At 38.3% G+C, this 24,059-nt stretch overlaps 1 protein-coding gene across 4 annotated transcripts in view; it reads left to right on the plus strand.

Annotated features, from left to right (window-relative positions):
• ASB15 (ankyrin repeat and SOCS box containing 15) overlaps positions 1–24,059 on the plus strand; it is a 58,728-nt gene that overhangs the window by 27,239 nt on the left and 7,430 nt on the right. For 3 of the 4 annotated variants that reach the window (XM_042971039.1, XM_042971045.1, XM_042971064.1), the window contains 8 exons: positions 6,334–6,406; positions 9,461–9,731; positions 12,802–12,910; positions 14,885–14,937; positions 15,029–15,160; positions 16,500–16,658; positions 21,565–21,810; positions 22,745–22,916. In XM_042971039.1, the coding sequence (XP_042826973.1) occupies positions 9,701–9,731; positions 12,802–12,910; positions 14,885–14,937; positions 15,029–15,160; positions 16,500–16,658; positions 21,565–21,810; positions 22,745–22,916 (902 nt within the window). In that variant the 5' untranslated portion in view covers positions 6,334–6,406; positions 9,461–9,700. The remainder of the gene's footprint in view (positions 1–6,333; positions 6,407–9,460; positions 9,732–12,801; positions 12,911–14,884; positions 14,938–15,028; positions 15,161–16,499; positions 16,659–21,564; positions 21,811–22,744; positions 22,917–24,059) is intronic. The other variant, XM_042971055.1, reaches the window with a different exon arrangement.

A 24,059-nucleotide genomic window follows, 5' to 3' on the forward strand; every position in this document is an offset into this window, starting at 1 on the left:
CATAGATTTCACCCACAAATTGCGTTATACTCTAAACCTTCATATGAATTTTTAATATTGTAAGTTAAAAAAAAGTACTGTATAAAAATTAAAGTTTCACAGTGCTGTTTGTTTTTTGTAACAATGTTTTATTGCAAAGTTCCAAATTAAATTAATAATTATACAACATGCACAATGTTCTAACCTTCAACCTTGACTATTTCAAGTTACAGTTAATAGTGGTATAAATACATAATATTTCTCAGGGTTTGCTCCCAGGGTGACTGAAGTATAGCCTCTATTATCACAAAAAGCTAGGACCTCTGATTTCACATTTATGGTATTCCAAGTTTTTAAATAAAACTGGGAAATTCACTACAATTGATATGTTTATTCATTAACACCAAGTCCCAAAAAATGGATCAGAGAAATAGGAGAAAAATAAAAGCATATAGTGCTCCTCGAAGCCTGGGAGTACATAGTTCAAGAAAAAGGGAGAGACCAATGACAGGAAATCCAAGAGGGTCTGAAAAGCAATAAACGCGGTGTCTTTAGACACTAGGAGGTCACTGAAGCCCTTAAGAAGAGTTGTTTCAGTAGAGTGGTGGGGACAGAAGCCAGATGGCTTTGTGAATGCTGACAGTGGCCTGAGTTAATCCAAGGATAGCCATGTCAAAACAAACTTAAGGGAGATTATTTTCATCAGAAAATCAGCAAGACATTCAACTTTAATGGATTTTTTAAAATAGAAAATGAACAACCCTCCCTGGTTAAAATCCTGATTTTCTTCTTGCTTTACATCTCCTGCTTCCTTTTTTTTTAAAGACTATCTATGTTTTACAACTTGACCTAAACATATCTGATTACATTAGATGTTGCTGAATGTTGTATCCCCATCTGAGTATCAGACCGGCAGGTATTAAATGCAAATCAAATGAAAGACAGTAAATTCATATACTAAGACGGTTGTATTTAGTGAGATTTGACATGGGTCTAACAGATGAAGAATGAGAAACTGTGTGTTAAAATTGATTACAAGTGGATATGGATCTACAGACACACAGACTCACAGTTTTGTCTCTTGAACAACTAATTTTAAAAGACGAAAAATTCTATTGAAGTGATTTTACTTGGTTCCCTTAGCAGGAACTCTCATCGCAGCTGGGTTGGCAGATCATTTGTTTTCATGAGCAATCTTTGAACCAATCAGGATACAGATAATCTTATTATACCTCTGTGGGTTTATGTTTCTTTTGATGGGAGTCTAGAGAAGTCATGGGTAATACTTTATTGTGTGCCAGGAACCGCTTATGTTTCAGTTGCACAAGGTCAGATCTTAATTTAACCACCAACTGGGTACTTAATTTTAGACACACAGAGGAACACATTGGCTCCAAGGCACTTCCTCTGGTTTAGGAAGGCAAGGCCCTGGATAAGAATGACAAGACGATCATTCCAAAAGGTGAGATTATGAAATATTTGATCTGTACCTCACCAGCTAGCTTATTAAGTAGTTTAGTATTGGGAATATTTTAAACAGATGGAAATACATATTGTGGTAGTTTCTCATTATTTTTTTTCCAGTTGATCACCAGTGGGTTTGCCTTCCTGAGGCCTTTTTAAAAATCACAGAATATAGGCAGGGTTGTTTTTGCTTCTTTATAGAATATTAACTCTGTGGCATGGTCATGAAGCATAATAATATGATGAGAAAAACAGACCAAGAATGAATATGCTTGTAGGGAGTGTCAATATACACACTATGGAAGCCCAGAAGGGTCTTAGCTGGCCTGGTTTCTGAGTAAAAAATTAAATTATTTTTGTGAATAATTATAATAAATTTCTATTGAGGCTCTTTCATCACTTATAGCAAAAGATGGATGCTTTATATTCAGATAGAAAAATTCCTTTAAGTTCATTTAAATCAGATGATAAAAGGAACTCTAGAATTGGAAATTTGCTTCTGCAAAAGAAATCATAGAATCTTGAAGCTGGAAAGTCTTTAGAACTTACCTGAGACCATCACCCATCTGGCTCTTAAATAAACACATAACTTCTAAGGAAGCTTCTAAATCTAAAATGAAATGATTTCTATGAAATAGTAGTGATATAGACGAGGAAGTCCTAACACTGCCTTGTGCTGAGAACATTATATTATTGTCATAAATTATCATAATTTTACACTTCTGTTGTCTCTATGGGAATAGCTTGTTTTCAAATGAAAATTTACCTAAAATATTTATATTTCTACTAGAGTTGTTTGATAGGTTTGCTGATTGTTTGCTTAAACTCTCTTAGAAAACTTACGAATATTTGGAACACAAAATGATACCTCCTTTTCATTAATTCTATTATAGTAGATGGATCATCAGTTACAGTATGTGTGGCCTCTAATGCCAAACTCTAATCCAGTTACAGTTGTGTGGTCTCTAATGACAAACAGCTGGGTTTATATCCACATCTCCACCACTCACTATTATGTGCAGGTTTGGGCAAATTGCCTAACGACTCTGTGCCTCAGTTTCCTTATCTGTAAAATAGGGGAAAGTGTATCATAGAAATTAAACATCATAATCAACTAAAGTACTTAGCGTAATGCGTGTCACAGGTAAATATTCAATACATGTTACTTATAATAGCTATCAAATTCAACAAAACAAATATTTATTGAGGATGTGCTGCGGGTTTAACTCTCTGCCAAACTTTGGAAGGGGAGGGAGTGATTTGTGTTGTTTCTGGAGAAGTCTAGAATGCATTGTTTAAAAGCAGCAAACTTCCTGAGGGCATGGATCCTACTGTCTTGTGTCTCGCACTATGCCTGGAACATAGCAGACACTGAACACATATTTTTGAATGAATGAATAGGATGGTCTGAAAATCCTTAGGAAAAAAAATAATAATAATCACTGAGAACTGGTGGGTCAGTGTTTCTCCTTTGTCTTTCTGATTTAGTAGAGAAGGCAAATGTATACAGAATGCATCTGTATTTCAACAAAGTATTTGACAGTATTTCTTGATGATGGTCTTGTTATCAAAAAGGAGACGTTAATACTAGATGGTGATGTATTTCGGAGGATTTGTAACTGGATAAACAGCTTTTCTTGAAGGGTGCTAAATAAAAGATCAGTGTCAACCTGAAGTCCTCCCTGTCCTGTGCCAATTTCTGTTCAACGTGTCATTATTAATAGTGCAGATGGACATATAGAAGGCATGCAAACAGATGTACAAATAGAACAATACTTGCAGGGATCGAAATGCATTAGATCTTAGCAGACTGGAATAAAAGTCAAATCATTGAAAAAAAGAAAAAAAAAAAAGAAAGAAAGAAATGTAATAGCGTTAAATACAGAGTCCTGCACAGAATTTCCCAGCAATGATGTGAGAAAAAAACATGAGATGTAAGATTTGGGCCAATAGGGGTCCAAATCAACTGTCCAACATGATAGCCTCCAAATTAATCTGGGCTTAGGTTAAATTAACCAATCTATAGTGTCTAGGAAAAAGGAGATGGTCATCCCTGCTTAATATTGTGTTGTTGATCTGACTACAGCTATTGTGCTGCCATCAGAGCCCATGGTCCAGAGCCACTTTTAGAAGGAAATGGAGAAATGAGTGTGTTTACAAGCAATCAAGATGGCGGAGGGAGGCGAACCCACGGCACAGGAAGAAAAGTTGTTCAGCCTCAGGAGAAGGCTCACTGGAGACTTAACAGCCTTCCTGGGGAATGATTTAAGGGCTCTCGTGTAGCAGAGGAACAACAGTTTATCAGTGTGACTCCGGGGAATAGAACTAAGATCATAGAATAATGATTTGAAGAGATGGATTCAACTTAAATGTTTTTTTCCTAACTGTTAAAGCTGACCGAAGGGCTCTGTGGGGATATAGTAAGCTTCCTGCCACTTTGGTGTTGAGGGCTGAGACTAGACGATTACTTGTTCGCCATGTTGTAAATGGAATTTACAGGTAGAGCTATCTAATGGTCAACTCTGAAGTCTGGTGATTCTAGAGAAAAGGAAGAAGAAGGAAATAATGAATATGTCAGAGTGTCTGTTCAAGGGTGAGGAATTGAGCTAAAATTGCCAAACAACCCCTAGAATTCTCATTCCTCATTCCAGAGGAGTTCAACCACAGAATGATAACAGGTAATGTTTGTTGACTACTCATATCAGACATAGTTAATGCAGTGGCTAATGCAGAGGGCAAGTTTTGAACAAAGTTTCAATTGCTACACCCAACTGTCTCCCCCAGAAAGATATCAACGGCTTGTATATGATGTCAAAATAAACTATGAAGAAATGCAATGACTCATTATTGTTTGAGCTTTGAATGGGAAAAGATTTGACTTGAGCCCCCAGGCAGAACTTCTGTCATGTCAAATGAACCTGTATATACAGTAGTATACACATATATAGTATATACACATATAGAGTAGTATACATATACATGTATAGTACATAATAATACTTTTATTAAGGTCTAGAGACATTTCATTTTTATTGTTATTGTAGTTAATTAATATAGTCAAAACATTTTTTACTTACCCTAAACTCACTTGTGTAAACTAAATGTAGCTATTTTATTGTAACCGACCTTATTTTCTTCAAAAGCTGCCACTCACTAATTAGAGGAAAATGGAATTTTGGTCTCATGCAGACAAATAGAATAACTTAGGTAACAAACCCTGTGCTTGGATGATTCAGGTAAATGGATCAGTCTTTCAGACTGCTGTTCTTTCCCAAGCCAAGGAAATCCCTCCACCAGATTTCACCTGCTTTACTATAAACTTTGCAAATTTCTCTCTTCTCAAAGTCACCAAGGTCCCTGGACTGCCAGGAAGTGACCTATCTCACCACCTGTAAGGTTCAGCCTATGAGCCAGATGCCAGGCCAGTTTTCTTGAAGGCTTTATAAGCTTTGGCTGCATAAAGTCAGTTTTAGTTCCTTCCAAGTGGCCAGTCATATCTGATTAGGTGAATATCATTCTCATGTGTGACACTTTATCTATGGCAGTAAATATTCTTCAAGGATATTAATTTTAATAACTGTATGGTTTTCTATTGCTTAGATATGCAATAATGTCTTATCCAAATTTCTTATATGTTGGACACTTGATAAGTGTTGGACACTTTATTATTTCTACTGTTTTGGCAGCTAAATACAGCTGAGATGACATTTTCACATAACAGTTTTTTTGTCCACATCTCTGATCATTACTAGAAGATAGATTTCTAGAATTAGAATTATAAACAAATGGTTGGACTTTTTAAAAAATGTATTATCATTCTTGCCTGTGATAAGGCCACTATTAATAAGTTGCCTTTTCATGGATCATGCTTGCTCTGTTCTTTTCTATTCTACGTTTATATTCCTCTAGAAACCCACCTACTAATGAACTTAGATCTCCTTCCTGTTTTTTGCATCATTTTCACAAACTAGCACACATCTTTCTATATCTCTGTTGTAATTGAATTTGACATGGAAATCAACAGTATAGAGTAAAATATCTAATGTTGTAATATTAAAGTAGAGATAAGAAAAACTAGCATGACAGGTCTTATCACTGGCTATTTACCTAGCAACTAAGCTTCAGTTAAACTGGAAGCGAACTTGCAAAAACACAGGACGTAAAAACACAAGGTGAATCTATTAATTTGCTAATTTTAAGAGTAGTGTATATTTGATTATTCAATTATTTATTCAGCCAACAGTTAGTGAATTCTTATCACATACCAGATATCATACTTAGATAGTATTGGTCTAGAAAGGGATATGTCCATTTTTCTTAGATCTCTTCTAAAATATCAGGTTGTGTCTTTTTGAGTCGACATAAAAGTAGCATTCGTCTTCTGGACTAAGTGTGTATGTGCACTTGTGCATGTGCAATTCATCAGCAGGGCATGTCGTGCTAAGGAGGAAGGAGAACAAGGAGAATTGGTCCAGTTCTCCCTGTCATTTACAGGATTACACCATGCAGAGGGAATTGCTGTAACTTATTACTTATAAAGTTACCTGTGTCAGTGGGGTGAACCCAATTCTGACAGAGAATTTTAGTTCTCTCTGAAATCTCTTGGGGATTGATTGACTCGCTGAAATCAGTCCCATGAAGCTGTTGATCTGATTTGCCACTTGGTGCTAGAGGGTTCCGAAGAAAGCAAAAGTGTGCAGCCACCAATAAATACCAAAGTTATGACAAAATTTTATTTATATTGATGTCAATTTATCTTTAAAATTGCACATATAAATGGTCAAAATGCAGGAAAATAAAGATGAACATTCTTTTCAATGTAATAACTGTATTTTCTAGACAAAACCAAAAAGTAAAAATCCTCTTTAACTATTGCCTTTCCTCTGATAGGACAAATCCTGATGATTCTCTCTGGGACCTCCAGTAAATGAACACATCACTCGAAAACCATAGCAGTTTCAAGGTGAGAGAAAATTGCCTCAGGGTCTCAAGGTTCCCCATTTCACAAAGCAGTACCTTCGGGATTGGATTTGAGCTGACTGTGTATAAAACTGTGAAGAAATCTAAATTTTACTGTATTTCCTTTTTCTTATTCCCTCTTATTACCATCCACTAGACTTGGTCTCAGACCCTCTGCCATCTTGTGCACTCTCATGCTCCCCTCAGTAACTATTCCAAGAGATCCTAGTTCTGCACTGGGGACCAGTATAGTGTTGTTGACATTTTAAAAGGGACACTGGAAGACGGAACGATAAGCCGTAAAGGACAGAGTCTTTCACTGATGCAACCGAATGACACTGAGGTGACAGATGCTGGGGGAAGGGTGATATTTATGGACACAAAGCCCTTCCTTGCATGGAAGTGAATTGTACACTCTGGGAACTGTTACAACCAGCCCTGTTCAGAACCCACAAACTTATCAACAGTACAGTGTTAGCATGGAAAATGGATTGGAGGTAGTTTAGAGAATCCGATGCAAAGAGGTATCATGTACCCATGTTCATTCCTGCAGCTTACCTCACAACACTATCCTAACCTCCTGGTCACTTCAGTCGGGCACCGCCTGGCATGCTGATCCACTTTTTAAGGACAGTAATGTTTAGAGTCCATGACGCAAAGTACAGAATGAAGGCAAGTGTAGAACGCCCCAGACCTCCCTAAGCAACACAAAGCCTTATTGCAGGGAGCCAAAGATAAAGATTTATGTGTCTCTGGAAGCTGTTTTTTTATTTTTGGAAGTTATTGTCATTAAGAGCTGGCTGTTAAGAACAAGATCAAAGTGTTGTGTTGTTTTTGGGGGGGGGGGGGGCGGGGGTTGTTTTCCTGCAGCTTTGGAAAGACCTTAAAAATGAAGGTACCTGTGATCTGTCCAGACTCTACTTATTAGCTCTGTGACTCAATAATGTATGGCTATTACTATAATCACCATTGTTATTATTATCAAAGATTTTCTAAAAAAATTTTTTTTAATGTTTATTTATTTTTTAGAGAGAGAGAGACAAAGCATGAGCAGGGGAGGGGCAGAGGGAGGGAGACACAGATCCAAAGCAGGCTCCAGGCTCTGAGTTGTCCACACAGATCCCAACACTGGGCTTGAACTCACAAACCATGAGATCATGACCTGGGCGGAAGTCAGACGCTTAACTGACTGAGCCACCCAGGTGCCTCCTACCAAAAATTTTCAAAAACTTACATGACCACCAAATTTCCCTTTTCCCACTATCTAAATCTAGGATTTTACTAGGCTTACCTGTAAAGTACACTAATAATTACTGATATCTGAATAATACATTTAGCACTTGAAAATCCTAAATTTGATTGTTTGGGGGAGGGTATGGGAAAGGGCTTTAGAGGTCCCATGAATTCTTCAAAATTTTATGCAGAATTTTGAGTGGGCATGCATCCCTCTGGAGAGAGAATCCATTGCTTTTCATCAAATGTGTTCTTGACCTTAAGGAAGGTTAACCAGCGTTCTACTTTTTTCTTGTTTAAATATTTTTAAGTTGAGTATAGTTGACACACAATGTTACATTATTTTCAGGTGTACAACACAGTGACTCAACAACTCTATGTTATGCTATGCTGTCCACAAGTGTAGCTACCATGTGTCTCCATACAACACTATTGCAATGTCATTGGCTGTATTTTCTACGCTGTGCCTTTATTCCCATGACTTATTCCTTAACTGGAAGCCTGCAACTCCTTCTTCAATCCCCCCCTGCCGCCGCCTTTTTCTCCTCCCCCTCTGGCAACCATCAGTTTGTTCTCTGTATTTGTAAGCCTGATTCTGCTTTTTGTTTGTTTATGCATTTGTTTTTTTAGATTCCACATATGAGTGAAATCATGGTATTTGACTTTCTCAGTCTGACTTATTTCACTTAGCATAATAGCTTCTAGGTCCATCCATGTTGTGGCAAATGGTGCGATCTCATTTTGTGTGTGTGTGGCTGTGTAATATTCCATTATACATATCCATTCATCTATCCATTCTTCTTTATCCATTCATCCATCAATGGTTAACTTGTGCTTTAAATGAAAAGGCCAATTTCCCAACATACTTGCTCCAATTAGTTTGTAAGCAGCTACGTATGGGAAATAAATCTCACTAGAGGGCTTCTCCAGAACAAGACCGGGAAACCATTATTTAGGAAGTGTCAGTTCATTTCTCTAGACTGAGAAGTAGAGCACTTGTGAATAGGTCTTAAAGGATGTCGAAATATTGTTCGGCTTTTCCTCAGATTCCTGGTTGGTGCTTTATTTAAATAATCTTAAATAAAGGCGGGCAATAGACCACTGCCAGCCTTCAGCTGGGATTGAATCCTGGTCATTTTAAATTTGAGATACACATAAATAACTCTTCTCTTTGCTCTTCTCATTGCATCATGATGTCTCTAGATCTATTCCAATCGTGCTCTTTGATGATCTCTATGACACTTTAGAGCACTTGCACACAGATCTTTATTTCGTCCTGGGCTTTTAGGAAAAGGTTGGAGACAGCTTGTGTAAGACGGGTTGTTCCCTGTGGTAGGGGTTTCTTCACTGTTTCTACCCTAGGCTTATTATGGATACAAAACAGTTAAGAGTCTTACGTACCCTTCTTCTGGATGGTAGTTAAAATGACATTAAAAAATAAAAAGCGAAACTTTCCACAGATCAACTCAGTTCTTTAAGGAGCCTAGGGTATCTCAGGTACTGGAAGTCCAAATTTCAAGCAGGGTTAGAACTGAGCTGGTGATTTAAATAGGTAAAAGGCTCTGGATCTCATTACTAATCCCAAAGCCATGCAATCCCCCTATCGCCGCAGTGATACCAGTGAGAGAGGCAGCAGGCAATACCACAGGTTGAACTTCATGATCTAATCGTGCCGTCTGAAGGACTCCATGTGTGTCTGCTGGTAATGAGTCAACAACTTTTTTTCCACTGAGAACAGCCATTTGCTGTAGTTGACTAGCAGTGGAAGTAGAGAGAAAAGATAGAAAAGGAAAAAGAAAGTAAGTAAGATATTTTCTTCCCTCAGAAAACTAATAACCCAAGTGAGAATACAGAACACAAATACGTGAAAAATTTGCCAGGCAAATACAGAAGGAGTGGAAATCCAGATACTGGAAAAATATTATAGAAGAGGAGGTATTGGCAGATAAGGAAGGCCAGAGGGGAACTGGAGAATTTCAGCAAGGCTTCCATAGGAGGGACGTCTTGAGCCAGGCTTGACGTAGCGTATGGGGCATGTGCATGGACGAGCCGGAGGGGCTCGCGAATGAAGAAGGAGAAGATGCGGAAGCAGAGAGGTGAGAAAAATGAAGCCAAACACAGAGAGGGCAATCAGATTTGTCTCACTGGACAAAAGTCTCCATCCCTGAGTACAATGGTTAGTTTTAAAAGCAGGGCCTAGCTTATTTTAGGGTTTTTTTTATTAACTCATTCATTCATTCTTTCATTCACACAGTTATAGAGACCACGGACCTTGAGATGGTGCTTCTCGGGCACTGGAGACACAGGCTAATTCTCTGATCTTATTGGATTACATTCTAGGGGGAGGAGATAGACAATGAACGAATAAGCAATTAATAAAAAGTAAAATACTACTTGAGTGTATTTGGCAAATAAGACCCCTAGAGCGCATATTGGCTTTTTGAGAAGACTAAGATATCACCGTGTGAGGAAATACACTTACTGGATGTCGTTACTCTCTCACGGGCAGTCTCCCAACATCACTACTATTCTCTCTTTAATGTTCCAAGATGATAGTAAGGGCACTGGTGCAGAACAACAAAAATACAATCAAAATGATGCTATCGAGTTCACATGCAGTATGTCCACAGGCCAGGCGCCCTGGCTATCAGCACGTGGAGAAGTTTGAGTTTATCTAAACTTGAGCAATGAGAAGTGGTAATATCAGCTGTGTTTTGAAAATCGCCCAAGGAAAACCATTTTTTTTCTCCTTGGAAAAACACACAACGATGTAAAGTTTCAAATAGGTAATACGTTTTGGCTCATAAAGTACCACTAATCAAAAATGATTTCATATTGGTCATTAAGCCTAGTCATAGAACTATTTTTATTTCTACACTTACTAAATTTTCTCTCTCAAGAAGAGAGAGCAACTGGCCCAATAGTAATGAGAGACACTCACTCCTTTAATTTGATATTTGGAAGAAATAAACCAATGAGAAGTAATCTACATTTTTGTGTCTATCTTCGGAGAAGATGGGCCAGTCAATAGCAGTGGCTTGTAATGGACAGAACTATGCAGGAGAATGAATAGGGGCTCCATAAGATGGCTGGTCTCTGCTCTGGGGATGGAATTAAGAGGGTCCTTATTTCAGTTGTTCAAATGATGCTCTGAGACCATAACACCACACGACGTTCCCTGTAAGACCAGCCAGAAAACAAAAATGGGGACCAAACAGTAGCCATGTGAAGGTTCAAGTCAAGAAGCAGCATGGACGTCGCTGCCATAGTATTCTTACCTTGTCTGAAGGAGAGTAATCCAATCCTAAGACCCTCCCACTTCGGGAAAAGTTTGGAAGACTAGCTGCTAAAAGGTATCTCTCCTCATTTACTATCCAAAACACTAAATAATTAGGCACCTTTTTGCTTAACTTCCCTTTGTTAAAAAATGCTCAACTCAATTCAGGAATCCCACAGGCCAAAGCTACTTTGTTGCAAATGAAAAAAAGATGCTGCTTCCTTGGGGCGTGTGTAGCACTCTGCCAGACTGTACAACTCCATTAGGGGAGATTTGGCTGGATTCCCTAAGCCAGGAACACTTGTGTAGTGCACGTCCTGCCCAACCGTTTGTGATGGGTCTGATCTGGTTGAAACAAGAAAGTGCATTAGGAAGAGTTGAAATAGGAATCAATAAATTATGTAAATAAGCCCCAAAGCCTCTCCATTTTTTTTATTCTTCTTCGAAAGCACGAGTTCATTTTTACTCTGCTTATTGTTTTCCAGGTTAATGCACCTGCTGGAACTGCCCACAACTAAGCCTCCCTTAATAAAGTTGGTCTTTACCATGCCTGTAGAATTGCCACGTAGTAGCAGTTCCAGCGTCCCCAACTGAGGCTCCCTAACTAATTAAGGATGCCCTTCTGCCAAGGTATCAGAAAGGGTCTTTCCGTGGCCAGGAATGCAGGTAGCACAAGTCCATAGAGTTAGATGTCCCACAGTACCCGGAGAACCCATGTGGTCTATCACCCAGCTGAGCCAGTCAGTAAGGAAGTTCTCCAGATGCCTAAAGCTGTTTTTGTCAGATTAACCCTCTCCTGTCTTATTTAAAATTTTTTTAAATGTTTATTTATTTATTTATGTTTTTTTTTGAGAGAGAGAGAGAGAGAGAGAGAGAGAGGTGGGGGGAGGGGCAGAGAGAGAGGAAGACACAGAATCTGAAGCAGGCTCCAAGCTCTGAGCTGTCAGCACCGAGCCTGATGCGGGGCTTGAACTCACAAACCGCAAAATCATGACCTGAGCCCAAGTCAGACACTTAACTGACTGAGCCACCCAGCACCCCATCCCCTGTCTTATTTTAAAGTTCTGGAATTTTGAAACCTGTTCACTTCATATGTGAGACTAGACAGTAGTTGCTCACGAAGAACAGTGTTTGAAGTTCTCAGTTCCTTCTGTTTAAAGTTTCTTTCACATCTTCTCTATTTGCTCTGTTACACTTCTTGCGGATAAGGCAAGGCCACTGCATTTGTGACATTTTGTTCTCTCTACTTTAATTCAACAAATGTTCATTGAGAAGCTTCTCTGGGCCAAGCCCCTTCTAGAGTCGTAAGGGGTGGAGAGATGAGTGAGGTAGAGCCCTTCCCTCAAAGGGAGTGTAGAGTCTGTTAGCAGAAGTTGAACACAAAGCCAACTCAAACCTTTACTGATGTGAGAAAAAGAATACATCAGCAAATAAGCAAACACAGCAGGTATAAAATTAAAAGGTAAGAATGTGAAAGGCTCCCTGTTCTCTATTCCTGTCTCTGTCTTCCTTCTTCTTGGTCTGAGTTTCTAATGTACTTCTCATGTGCTGTGTAGAGCAGTGTCTTCAGAAAACTGATGGGCTGAAATTAGTGTAAGTCAGAAGCGTCGAAAAAGTGTGTTCTTATTAGCCTAATGGCAGCCATTAATGAAAAGGAAGTCCAAAATCAGAAAATGCAGACACCCAAATGGCAGGTAGTTAAAGGTGTCAAAGGTTAGGATGGGCTTCATATGTAAAACGGATTAAAATGTTGACTACCTTTGTGTTTGTTAAATGAAGAACGGTGAATGCATTTTAGTTTTTCATTTTGCATCTTCACATTAACTGTATATACTGTTCTGTGTTGTTTGGTGATAATAAGAAATTGCCTCTTTCAAATTTATATCCAGTCATGGATACTAATGATGACCCCGATGAAGACCATCTTACAAGTTATGATATTCAGCTCAGTATTCAAGAATCCATTGAAGCCAGCAAGTCTGTATTTTCTTCTGAAAGGTAACATTCAAATTGACTATGCTCAACAAAATTTCTTTATGGCATTCATTTTGTTGTCATTTCATTCATTTAAGAGACAGCTCAGAGCTTGGAGCCTGCTTCAGATTCTGTGTCTTCCTCTCTCTCTGCCCCTCCCCCCACCTCTCTCTCTCTCTCTCTCTCAAAAATAATTAATTCAACAAATGTTCATTGAGAAGCTTCTCTGGGCCAGTCATAAAATGACTCTTCCTGACTTCTCCTCTAGGGTAATGCTTACTCTTCTTCTCTGGCAGGGATTCCAATGGCTTTACAAGGGCCACTCTGCATAGGTTTTAGCAGTATGATCTTCCCCAAATCCCCACCTCCTGTGGAAGATGGAAATAACCTAAATGGAAAGTTCTTAATTGAATTTGGTTGTATAGGATTGCCTATTTTTTTAAATTAATATAGAATCAAAATATCAATAAGTAACTTGAAAAAATTTGCAAGTACAGTTTAGACAACTAAATAGGTATACAGAGATCTGTTCTGAATATTCCAGAGCCCACTCTGCTACTGACTCAGACAGCCTTCGTAAGTAATGTATTTCATTTTTGGATCTTCAAAATATGAAAAATAATATGGATTAGGCCCTAAGTTTAATGAATGGGAAGAGTCGAGGGCTTTTAGTAAAAACAGCAATATGTAAACCATAGCCTATTTAATTATATACTTTCCAAATGACAGAAGTTAACAAATTATATACAAAATTGATGTTTATGTTAGCAGGAAGGAGTTATAGAGTCTGAAACTGAAAAAGTAGATTTCTGTCTTGAACAACACACATTGCACTTCTGATGAAAATAAACTTTAGTTTACATTCTTTTATAGTACTTAGAATCCTGTATTCTGAAATTTAGTAGTGCTTTCATTTTTTTTAATGTTTATTTATTTTTTGAGAGAGAAAGACACAGAGCACGAGCAGGGAAGGGGCAGAGACAGAGGGAGACACAGAATCCGAAGCAGGCTCCAGGCTCTGAGCTGTCAGCACAGAGCCCTACATGGGGCTCAAACCCAGGAACTCCAAGATCATGACCTGAGCTGAAATTGGACGCTTAACCCACTGAGCCACCCAGACACCCCTAGTAGTGCTTTTGAATAAATTCAGTTCTATAAAATTATTGCTTATGAGCTTCTTAAAAATGGACATGGTACCTTTAAACTGGGTCTCTTTCGTTTTTCCCTTATGCCCAACAGAATTCCCAAGAAGGCTTTAACAACCGTAAAATGCTAACAGATGTTTCTGCTTAAAAGAGTTGAATCAATTTGTTATGAAATACCTTGTTTCCTTAGAATAAACACACACACCAGAGAACTGCCGTGAGGGTTGGGCCAATGACTGGAATTTGTTCAGTAAAACGCTCAACCTCTTTTCACTTGTAGATCCATGGATTAAAGACTCTAACATGCAGTGTTGGATCATAAGCTCCCAATTAAGCAATTATTAATTAGCAATTATTAAGTTCAAAGCAACATTTACTGAGCATAGAATTTTTAAAGTTGGAAAAAGCCTTAGAGATCTTCCTATGTAATCCCATCATTTTAGAGATAAAGAAACCACTACGCAGAGACACTAAATCACAAAACCCGAAACTAGCTCTCCTGACCCCGACTACAACTGTTTAATTCTTTATCATTGCTTAGAACTCATTACAGAGACAGTGTTATAATCTTGTATTTTGTCATCTGTACTAATGTGCCTAGGTCTGGTGTATCACAACTATACTGTTCCTGATTCCTGAGCATTTACGTTTTTAAAGGAGACAAACTTAAGTTAGCTGGTTATCTCAGTTGGTTAGAGCATGGTACTAATACAGTAGATAAAATCAGTTGCGTGCATTTCCTGTAGATCATGATAATTAAAATCATGTACAAAAACTCAATATAAGTTAAACGTTTGGGTTTTTTGAAGTACACCACTAGGATAAATATGGCTTATTTTTCTTTCTCTGGTAGGTTTGTACCACTGAGTGATCAAAACAGAAAACTTGTGGAAGCCATAAAACAAGGTAAAATGGGTGTATTGCCTAGAATGGGGCAGGTTGAAGAATTCAAGTTGCCAAGACAGAGATTTGTTACCAGCCGGTATGTTTAATTTAGGCCACATTCTTGAGCTCCAGGAATATGTGAAGTATAAACATGCATTGGATGAAGCTGATGAAAAAGGATGGTTTCCATTGCATGAAGCTGTGGTTCAACCCATTCAACAAATACTTGAAGTTGTTCTGGATGGTAAGAGAACATAAAATCTCTTTGACCCAACAGAAGCAAAAGAAGTTATGAGTGATCCCATAACTTCCCATAACATAAAAAGCAAAAAGAAAGAGCAGAATAAAAGATAATTTTGCACATGGGAAAGAGAATACCCATGTTTTACACTCAGAATATAAGAACCAACACATTTTGTGAGTTTCAGCGTTCGCCCTTTGAATCCTTCTATGAATGTGATACAGTTGGCACAAAGATGTGGTTGTAACCTAAAAGTAATAAAAGCTTGTATATATCATGAATTAATTGATCTAAATATAAAACTTTTTGCTTTTGGGAGTCAGCATTTAATTTTTCATCTTGAACTATGTCTTCAGTTAACAGTTTCCAAAAGATCATTATCATGCACAAGTATATTTACAATATTTTGTACTTATATTGCACTAATTTTTTCATGGTGGAAACATGAATCAGTATCACAGTGAATCAACTTCACTGTTAAGTGAATTGACAGAGGGTTAAGTATTAATAATTTTGATGTTCTAACATAATATTTGTCACATCTAAGCAAATTTATTTTATTATTATTCTTTTAATGTTTATTTCTTTGAGAGAGAGAGAGAGAGAGAAAACATGAGCAGGGGAGGGGAAGAGAGAGAGCGAGACACAGAATCCAAAGCAGGCTCTAGGCTCTGAGCCGTCAGTACAGCAGGGCTCCAATTCACAAACTGCGAGATCATGACCTGAGCCAAAGTCAGGTGCTGAACCAACTGAGCCATCCAGGCACCCCTCAGCAACTTTTTAAATGTCTTGTAAGCGCCCTGTCTTTCAACCCTCAAGGGTGCTCCCTCGTTCTGTGCTCTAGGAGGCAATCCTTGCTGCTTGATAATTGACCATCCAGCCAGCCAGCCAGAAGAAAACAAACAGCTAAACGGAGAGACAAATAGATGTAGAAGGTGATGATAAACATGGTATTTCTTTTCTAACATTTTCTGACAGTATTCAGATACATTCTCATTCTGACATTCACAGATTTTATTTGACAAAAATCAGTTTCAGGTGCAATTTAAATAATAATACAAAGGACCAGGGAGTTATTTTACAATTTGTATTTTAAAAAAAGAATATACAATCCACTAAAAAAATAAAAACAACCTTGGAACACAGATGTTGGTTTTCTAGCTGTCGAGTACATGCTCCTCTATGTATACTCACCATCCTTTGATAAACTTTAATCACATCTTTTAATCTTTCCTTGCCATCAGTTGACTTTGTCTAATCCAAAGTATGTAATGTTGAATTACTCTGATCTTTGTAATATCCTTTAAGATTTTTAACTTTATACAATACTTTCATATCTCAGCATCCTACCAGACACTCTGGGAGTTCAAGACCTCTGAAGGAGAAACACCCTTGACTTTGGCAGTCAAAGCTGGTCTGGTGGAAAATGTAAGAACTTTACTAGAAAAGGGAGTGTGGCCAAACACCAAAAACGACAAAGGAGAGACGCCACTTCTGATTGGTAAATGATCTTCTTTTCTAGAACTTTCATAGTTTAAGACAAATGAATATTTAATAAGTATTTATTGGAAACCACTATGTATTGAAGTTATGTGACCTCATCTCCTTCTCTTCCCTGAGCTCCTCCCCTAACACCCATCTCATCTGCCTTATGATTTTGTTTTTTTAATCCTACAAAGAGGTCCAATGTGAAAGATCCTTCAGCACCAACTAAGTGCCGGATCCAGTCTTGGAGTTTTGTGAAGCCAGAAGTGCCAGTTCTTTTTTTTTTTTTTTTAATGTGTATTGATTTTTGAGAGAGACAGACAGAACGTGAGCAGGAGAGGGGCAGAGAGGAAGACACAGAATCTGAAGCAGGCTACAGGCTCTGGGCTGTCAGCACAGAGCCCCATGCGGGGTTCAAACTCAGGAACCATGAGATCATGACCTGAGCCAAAGTCGGACACTCAACCAACTGAGCCACCCAGGTGCCCTGAGCAGTGCCAGTTCTAAAGGAATATTCTCTAGGTGGTGTCCAGTTGTAAGTAAGGTTGCATGTGCAGCAGATAGCAAGAAGAAAGAAGAAGAAAGAGGGTTGGAAAGAGAGATTGAAGGTCCACATCAGAACAATGAAGCGTCAGCAGATTCTGATCACATAGATGCAGCAGTGGGCACCTATGAAGGGGTTCACAGCTATGACACAAGGAATGATGGTAAACCTAAAGCTGTCATTTGTCAGTTTCTTCTCAGTCTGTGCATCCTGCTATTTCTGTTGACCAATAAAAATTGGCAAGTCTGTTTGTAAAAGTGAGATGAGATTAACTACAAATGACCAGAGATAACATTTCCTGTCATGTAGAGTTGTGGAATTTGTTACAATAACTGATGCTTTTTAGAAGTAAACCAAAACTCTTATCCTGGGCAGGTTCTATACATATGAAATGCATATTCACCTATGGTTACATCACTATTAATGCGATCTGTATTATTTTTAAAGGCACTTGCCATGGGGTATTTGCAATGACATCCATGTATGTGTTGTTGTTGCTATAAATAATTTTATAAATATCTGTAGATCTTTAATTTCTGCAAAAAAAAAAGCACACACCTTTCCAGAGTCTGTATACTACCTTATTTTGCAAATGTAGAATTATTCTCTACTTGCTATCCTTAATTCACTTATGTAAAGCACAACTAAGTCGTGATTATCCCTCATTTGATTTCTTTTTGCTTTTAATGCTTACAACAGAGCATTCAGTATTTATATATATTTCAAAGTTGCATGTGTCAGTTTCTCTACTCCAGAAATATCTGAAGTATGGGAAAGGAAGTTGATCATTATGTTATCAGAGTCAAAATAGAATTAACATTCAGAAATAATGTTAAAAGCTAAATGGTAAGAGGCGCCTGGGTGGCTCAGTCAGTTGAGCGTCCACCTTCAGCTCAGGTCATGATCTCATGATTCATTGGTTTGAGCCCCACGCCGGCTCTGTGCTTATAGCTCAGAGCCTGGAGTTGGCTTCAGATACTGTGTCCCCCTCTCTCTCTGCCCCTCCCCCACTTGCACTCTGTCTCTCAAAAATGAATAAACATTTAAAAAATTTTTTAAAAGCTAAATGGTAATTTCAAAGAGAAGACAAAAGTCTCAGGAAGGAACTTTTCTGAAGGTGTTCATTTATGTCCCCATCATCCACATACCTGGGGAAAAATTTTTTTCTTGGGTTACCTTCTCCCAGGACCTTCTTGGTGGAACCCATGTCAAGTATTTTTAGGTTCTATAGGAAAACAGATCATCTGTGGCACCTTCCCAGTTTTCTTTTTGACTCTGTAGGCTACTTTGAAATTTGCTACTCATAGTCCATTAACTTACAAAGAGGTAAGAGAAAAATATGTTGTTCTTTTTATTTTTATGTGTAATGTCATTTTTATTTTTCTTAGCCTGATGGCATTGTCTTTGTCTTTATTACAGAATATGCTTAGATGGCAAAAAAAAAAAAAAAAAAAAAAAAATCACTTTAGGTCTCTCCAGGGCCCTTCTTTGCTATCAGCCATCGGGGCCTTACTTGTGGTACTTTGATGTCTTACGGTCCATCACATGGTTACTTGCTGAGGGTTAGATATCTAATTTGTGATCATCTGACACTTAATGAGGGTATTTTGTGCTCACACTCCTTCTTTGCCCACTCCTCTGAAGTTGGTGTCACCTTTCTCTAGTTGGATAGCCACGAGATTGTCCTGGCCAGCAGGGTCCAGGGGATAGAGGAAGCCCGGGGAACTGTGGGGCACAACATCTCAGTTCTGCTGCCCTTCTTGTCCCACATCCTCATGTCATTTACAGCTCAGTTAATTTTATTTCAGACACTGTCTTTCTCACAAATCAATACGCATCCTCTTCACTCCATCTCCTCTTTCAGTCTGCCCATCCTTGTCAAGAAGCCTCAGAAAAATATCTCTTCTCTAATTTGTATGTCTTAGGAGTCACAAGATAAATCACTGCTGATAATAAAAAAAATTACATGAGCAAAACATGCATATCAAGAAAAAGAAAGAAAATGACAGAAATTTGGGCACCTGGGTGGCTCAGTTGGTTAATCATCTGACTCTTGGTTCCTGCTCAGGTCATGATCTCACAGTTTGTGAGTTCAAGCCCCGTGTCGGGCTCTGCACTGACAGCTGGGAGCCTACCTGGGATTCTCTCTCTCTCCCTCTCTCTCTCTGCCTCTCTCCATGCATGCACGCTCTCTCTCAAAATAAATAAATAAACATAAAAAAGAGAAAATTATAGAAATTTAAGGTTAAAAGGAATAGTGCCAGCAAACTATAAAGTGTTTAAATGTGCCTATAATCTATGCAAAAGTCTCTAATTCCCTAACTTTTCAACTGAAGTTTGTTTCTTTAAGCATTATTGTTGAAGATATATGTATATATGTATATTTTTTGCTATATAAGTTATCTTAAGCTTTATTTTACTTAGTTATGTAACACAAATACTGTGCCTTATTAGTTTTCATTATTTCAGCCATTTATTGGTTAAGAATGTCTTCATGGGTTAGTTTGGGAGGTGTGCCCATGACTTCCATTATTATTCCTATTCAAAATAAAATAAATTATTAGTTCCAAAACAGTTAAACTGCAAGTAAAGTTTTATTTTTAAAATTATTTTAAGCTGAATATGGCCTGTCTATGATATTTTCATGAAAAAAGACTAATATCTATAATCAACATGTTTTCTGGGTCAGACAAAAGGAAAACAGATCGCAATGGAAGAGATTCATTATTTGAATACATTTTTTCTAGAAAAAATGTAATAGGAGCAAGAAGATAAATGAGGACACGTACCTCTTAGTTCATTTAGCTTATTGATGTTTTCTCTGCAATGACACCAGCTAGGATGAGGTAATTCACTATAATTAGAGCTGCCAGCGGCAGGTGGGTGATTCAGAGAAAGGCATTTGTCAACAGACTCTAGTGAGCAGGAGAAAAACTGAAATCTCACCACAGTGACGGCTTGCCTGCCCCCAAATTAAGTCTTCATCCTCTTGTCATGCCTTTGAGGGCCCTTTCCCTTGCTTTGGCCTGAGATGCTTTCTGTATTCTGCCCCCTTGCTCCCCAAGATGTTCTATGTGCCCCCCCGCCCCCATCTCGTCCTGTATTTCCCAGCAAAGACCTGGATTCTGAGTCTCTCTTCAAATAGAAGACAATATAGGCTTCTTCCCTAAATTGTCAATTGCATGAGTGAGAACCAAGTCCATCTTTTCCCTGTTGTCCACAGGATCCGGCACAGTGCCTCTCATATAGCCAGAGCATATCAACTGAATGAATGAATGAATGAATGAAAAAATGAGTGAGTGAATGTAATTGTATTTACCTCCATTTGCAGGGAGTAGCACTCGTCCTTCTCTGTTTCTTACTAAGATTTGACTTACTGATAAGAGACATTACGTCTTCCAGAATTATTTATACCTAAATTGGGACAATCTCTTAAATAATCCAAAGCCGAGTTGGGGGAAATTTTACCTGTAATTTCATCTGTTAGAAACAAGCAGAGGGGGAGAGCGACATACAATCTAGTGAATCCCCTACACTGCAGTACATTAGCTATCATAGACTTCACCTATTTAGAACATTGGACCTACCTGGATTCTAGACCTTCTCGTTGCTAACCTCCCATTAAGACCACAGGAAAGAGAAATTCATTTAATACGTGCTGCTATCTTTGGTGGAGGAAAAAAAATGTTTCTGGGGGGTGATAAGGGGACTTGATAAACATTATTCACACATGTGGCTCCAGGATCCTAGAAGTGATGAAATTATATTAATAATAATAGTTATAATTTATTGAGCTCCTAGTATATACTAAGCATTTGCATACATTATTTAATTTGTACAACCCAACAGAGGATGTTATTTTCATTTCACTTATTTTCATTTTCTAAAGTTTAGAAAGAGTGTACATAACATCCTATTTTAGAGATGTGCATGATTTCCATGAAAGTCTTATCCTCCTCAGACCAGGGCCTTGAAAAGACATCGTCTTGGGTGTGAGAAATAGAAGGAGTATGAAAACTACAATATTTTCTTATAGAAGAAGAAGGAATAGGTAATATCTATTTTGGCATTAAATTTAGTAGTTAGGGGCACCTGGGTGGCTCACTCAGTTAAGCATCCGACTTTGGCTCAGGTTATGATCTCATGGTTGAGGAGTTCGAGCCCAGCATCGTGCTGTTTGCTGTCAGCACAGAGCCCTTTTGGGATGGTCTTTCTCCCTCTCTCTGTGCCCCTCCCCTGCTTGTTCTCTCTCTCTCTCTCTCAAAAATAAATAAACATTTTTAAAAATTAAAAAATAAATTTAATAATGTTTCATACCATCTAAAGTATCCATGCCAATATGCCTACTGTTGATGTTCTTTTTGAAATCATCCTCCAGCTGTAAAAAAGGGCTCCTACGACATGGTGTTCACTCTGCTTAAACACAATGCCAGCCTTGACCAGCCCTGCATCAAGCGATGGTCAGCAATGCATGAAGCAGCCAAACAAGGCCGCAAAGATATCATAGCGCTGCTACTAAACCACGGAGGCAATGTCCACTTGAGAGACGGATTTGGAGTCACGCCGTTAGGTGTTGCTGCTGAGTATGGTCACTGTGATGTGTTGGAACACCTAATCCACAGAGGTATCTGAAAAGGAATTGCACATTCTTGCTGTTTCTCCTGTCCCTCAATTTCCTTTTCTCCATTCCTCATTGCCTCCCCTTTCTCTCCTGAATGTAACTGGGCCTCAGGTTTTTGTACCCAGCTCCTCGAGAAACCTCTTGAAAGTCCCCTCTTCCACAACTTAATTACACCCTATACATCATGACCTACAAATCCGCCTACCCTTACTAAAACTTCTGGTCCTCAGTTTCCTCCTTTGTAAATAAAGGCTAGGGCCATATGCTCCCCCAAGGATCCTCTATGGAGAAAAAACTAACATTTTTGAGCCCCCCTCCCAACAACACAACCTCATTTAATTATCGTATGAACCCTATGAAATAAGCGATATTTTACAGAGGAGGAGACAGATATTCATAGAAGTAGCTTGCCCCAGACTCTCTCAGTCTACAGCAGAGCCAGAATTCAAACCCTTCTTTCTCCCACATCATGACTCCTAGTCCTAATGTCACTTCGGACTCCTAGTCTGAATGTTATGCGGTTTGTGTTCTTTGATAATATTTTGTCTCATTTCCCTTCTGAGCTCCTTAAGGTATTCTTATTTTTTCATTTTGGATCTTCTGCTGGGTCACACACAGCACATAGAGGGCAGTTGTCAAAATGGAATAGAGTGTTAACATTGCCTTTAAATTTGAAAGGCTAACTACTTTTCTTGGGAGCATTTGTCTACCTTGTAAATTGACTTCTTGATTTCTCATGCAAAGATTTTCTAATAAAATGAAACACACATGCATAATTGTTTATTGAAAATACTGAGAACACATCTGTTCTTAATCTTATACTTTTAATTTTAAGTCCTAGCCAGAAAGGAAAACAGCGGGTTATTATTAAGGCGACTGTCATGACAATTTCAAGATAACTCCAGTTATCATTCTGCCATATGTTTTATATTGCCAGGTGGTGATGTGTTTGCTTTGGCGGATGATGGGGCTTCAGTATTGTTTGAGGCAGCAGGAGGGGGCAATCCTGACTGCATTTCCCTCCTGCTGGAATATGGAGGAAGTGGAAATGTACCCAACAGAGCAGGGCATCTTCCAATACACCGAGCTGCCTACGAGGGACATTATCTGTGAGTACTAAATCATAAGAAGATCATTTTAAGTTGAAATATACAAAACTGTATGTACAGTAGAATCTCAAGTCTTATCTATTTAATACCTCCCAAAATCTGAAAAGAAAAAGACACACATTTCACAAGTTTTGAGTACATAAATATTTGTTTGATTTTTCCCTTTCTTTTTATATTCTGGTACTTTTCTAGAATTTCCACATTCAACTTATACCACTTTTATAATCAAAAATTTTTCTTTTAGAAGGAAGTAAGTTATAACTGAGAATTCTGCACAAACCACTTAAATATGCCTTTCTGTTTTGTTTTGGTTTTCAATGTGTTTAACAAAAAGCTACATGGTTTCTAAAACTTTTGCCTTTGACAAAGGACTTTGTTACAATGCCACCAGTATTACTCTAATTTTTATTAATACCTACAGGTATTATGATATAAGGTCAAATTTATCCTTGAATAGAGAAGTTTCATCATAAGTTCAGATTTCTTTATTCTTGGGGCGGGGGGAAGGTCGGATAGATTTTTAAATCACAAAATGTGCCACAATCAACACATCAATAGAAATCTACAATCACTATATTAAACCACCCACCATAAGAGGATGGCTTTAGGAAATTAAATATATTTTATAAGTTCAAAAACTTTGAAATCATTAGGCTTTAGCGCGTTCAGTGGCCACATTGGCTAAGTTAAGTGGCCAATGACACATAATTGACGCTAAGTGACATGTTGTTAAAGTTACCTGGATTTACTCCCAGTGTTCATAAATTCACACATGGTAGCTCTGAATTAGGCACAAGAGATCAAGTTATCCTTGCTGTGGCTCTCATGTGTGTCTAGTTGTTCAGGCAAGTGTGAAATTCACAACTGTTTATCACAGGTTCTTAGAAACCTAAGCTGTGGCGAGTTATCCCCATTGGACTGATAAAGGGTGATGGACTAATAAAGACTCTTTTTTTGTGGCTATTAATTCAATTGCAAGCTATATGGAGGGAGGCAGGATGTGCGTGGCCGCTACTGAAGCATAGACTGCTCAGGAAGCAGTGAGAGAGAAGTAATAAATGAGAATTCAAAAGGCCTGGACTCTAGTCCTTGCTCCACATCCAGCTGTGTGACCTTGGACAAGTCATTTCACCTCTCCAGACT

This window comes from Panthera tigris, chromosome A2, assembly GCF_018350195.1.
Source record: "Panthera tigris isolate Pti1 chromosome A2, P.tigris_Pti1_mat1.1, whole genome shotgun sequence".
In the NCBI taxonomy this organism is placed as follows: Eukaryota; Metazoa; Chordata; class Mammalia; order Carnivora; family Felidae; genus Panthera; species Panthera tigris.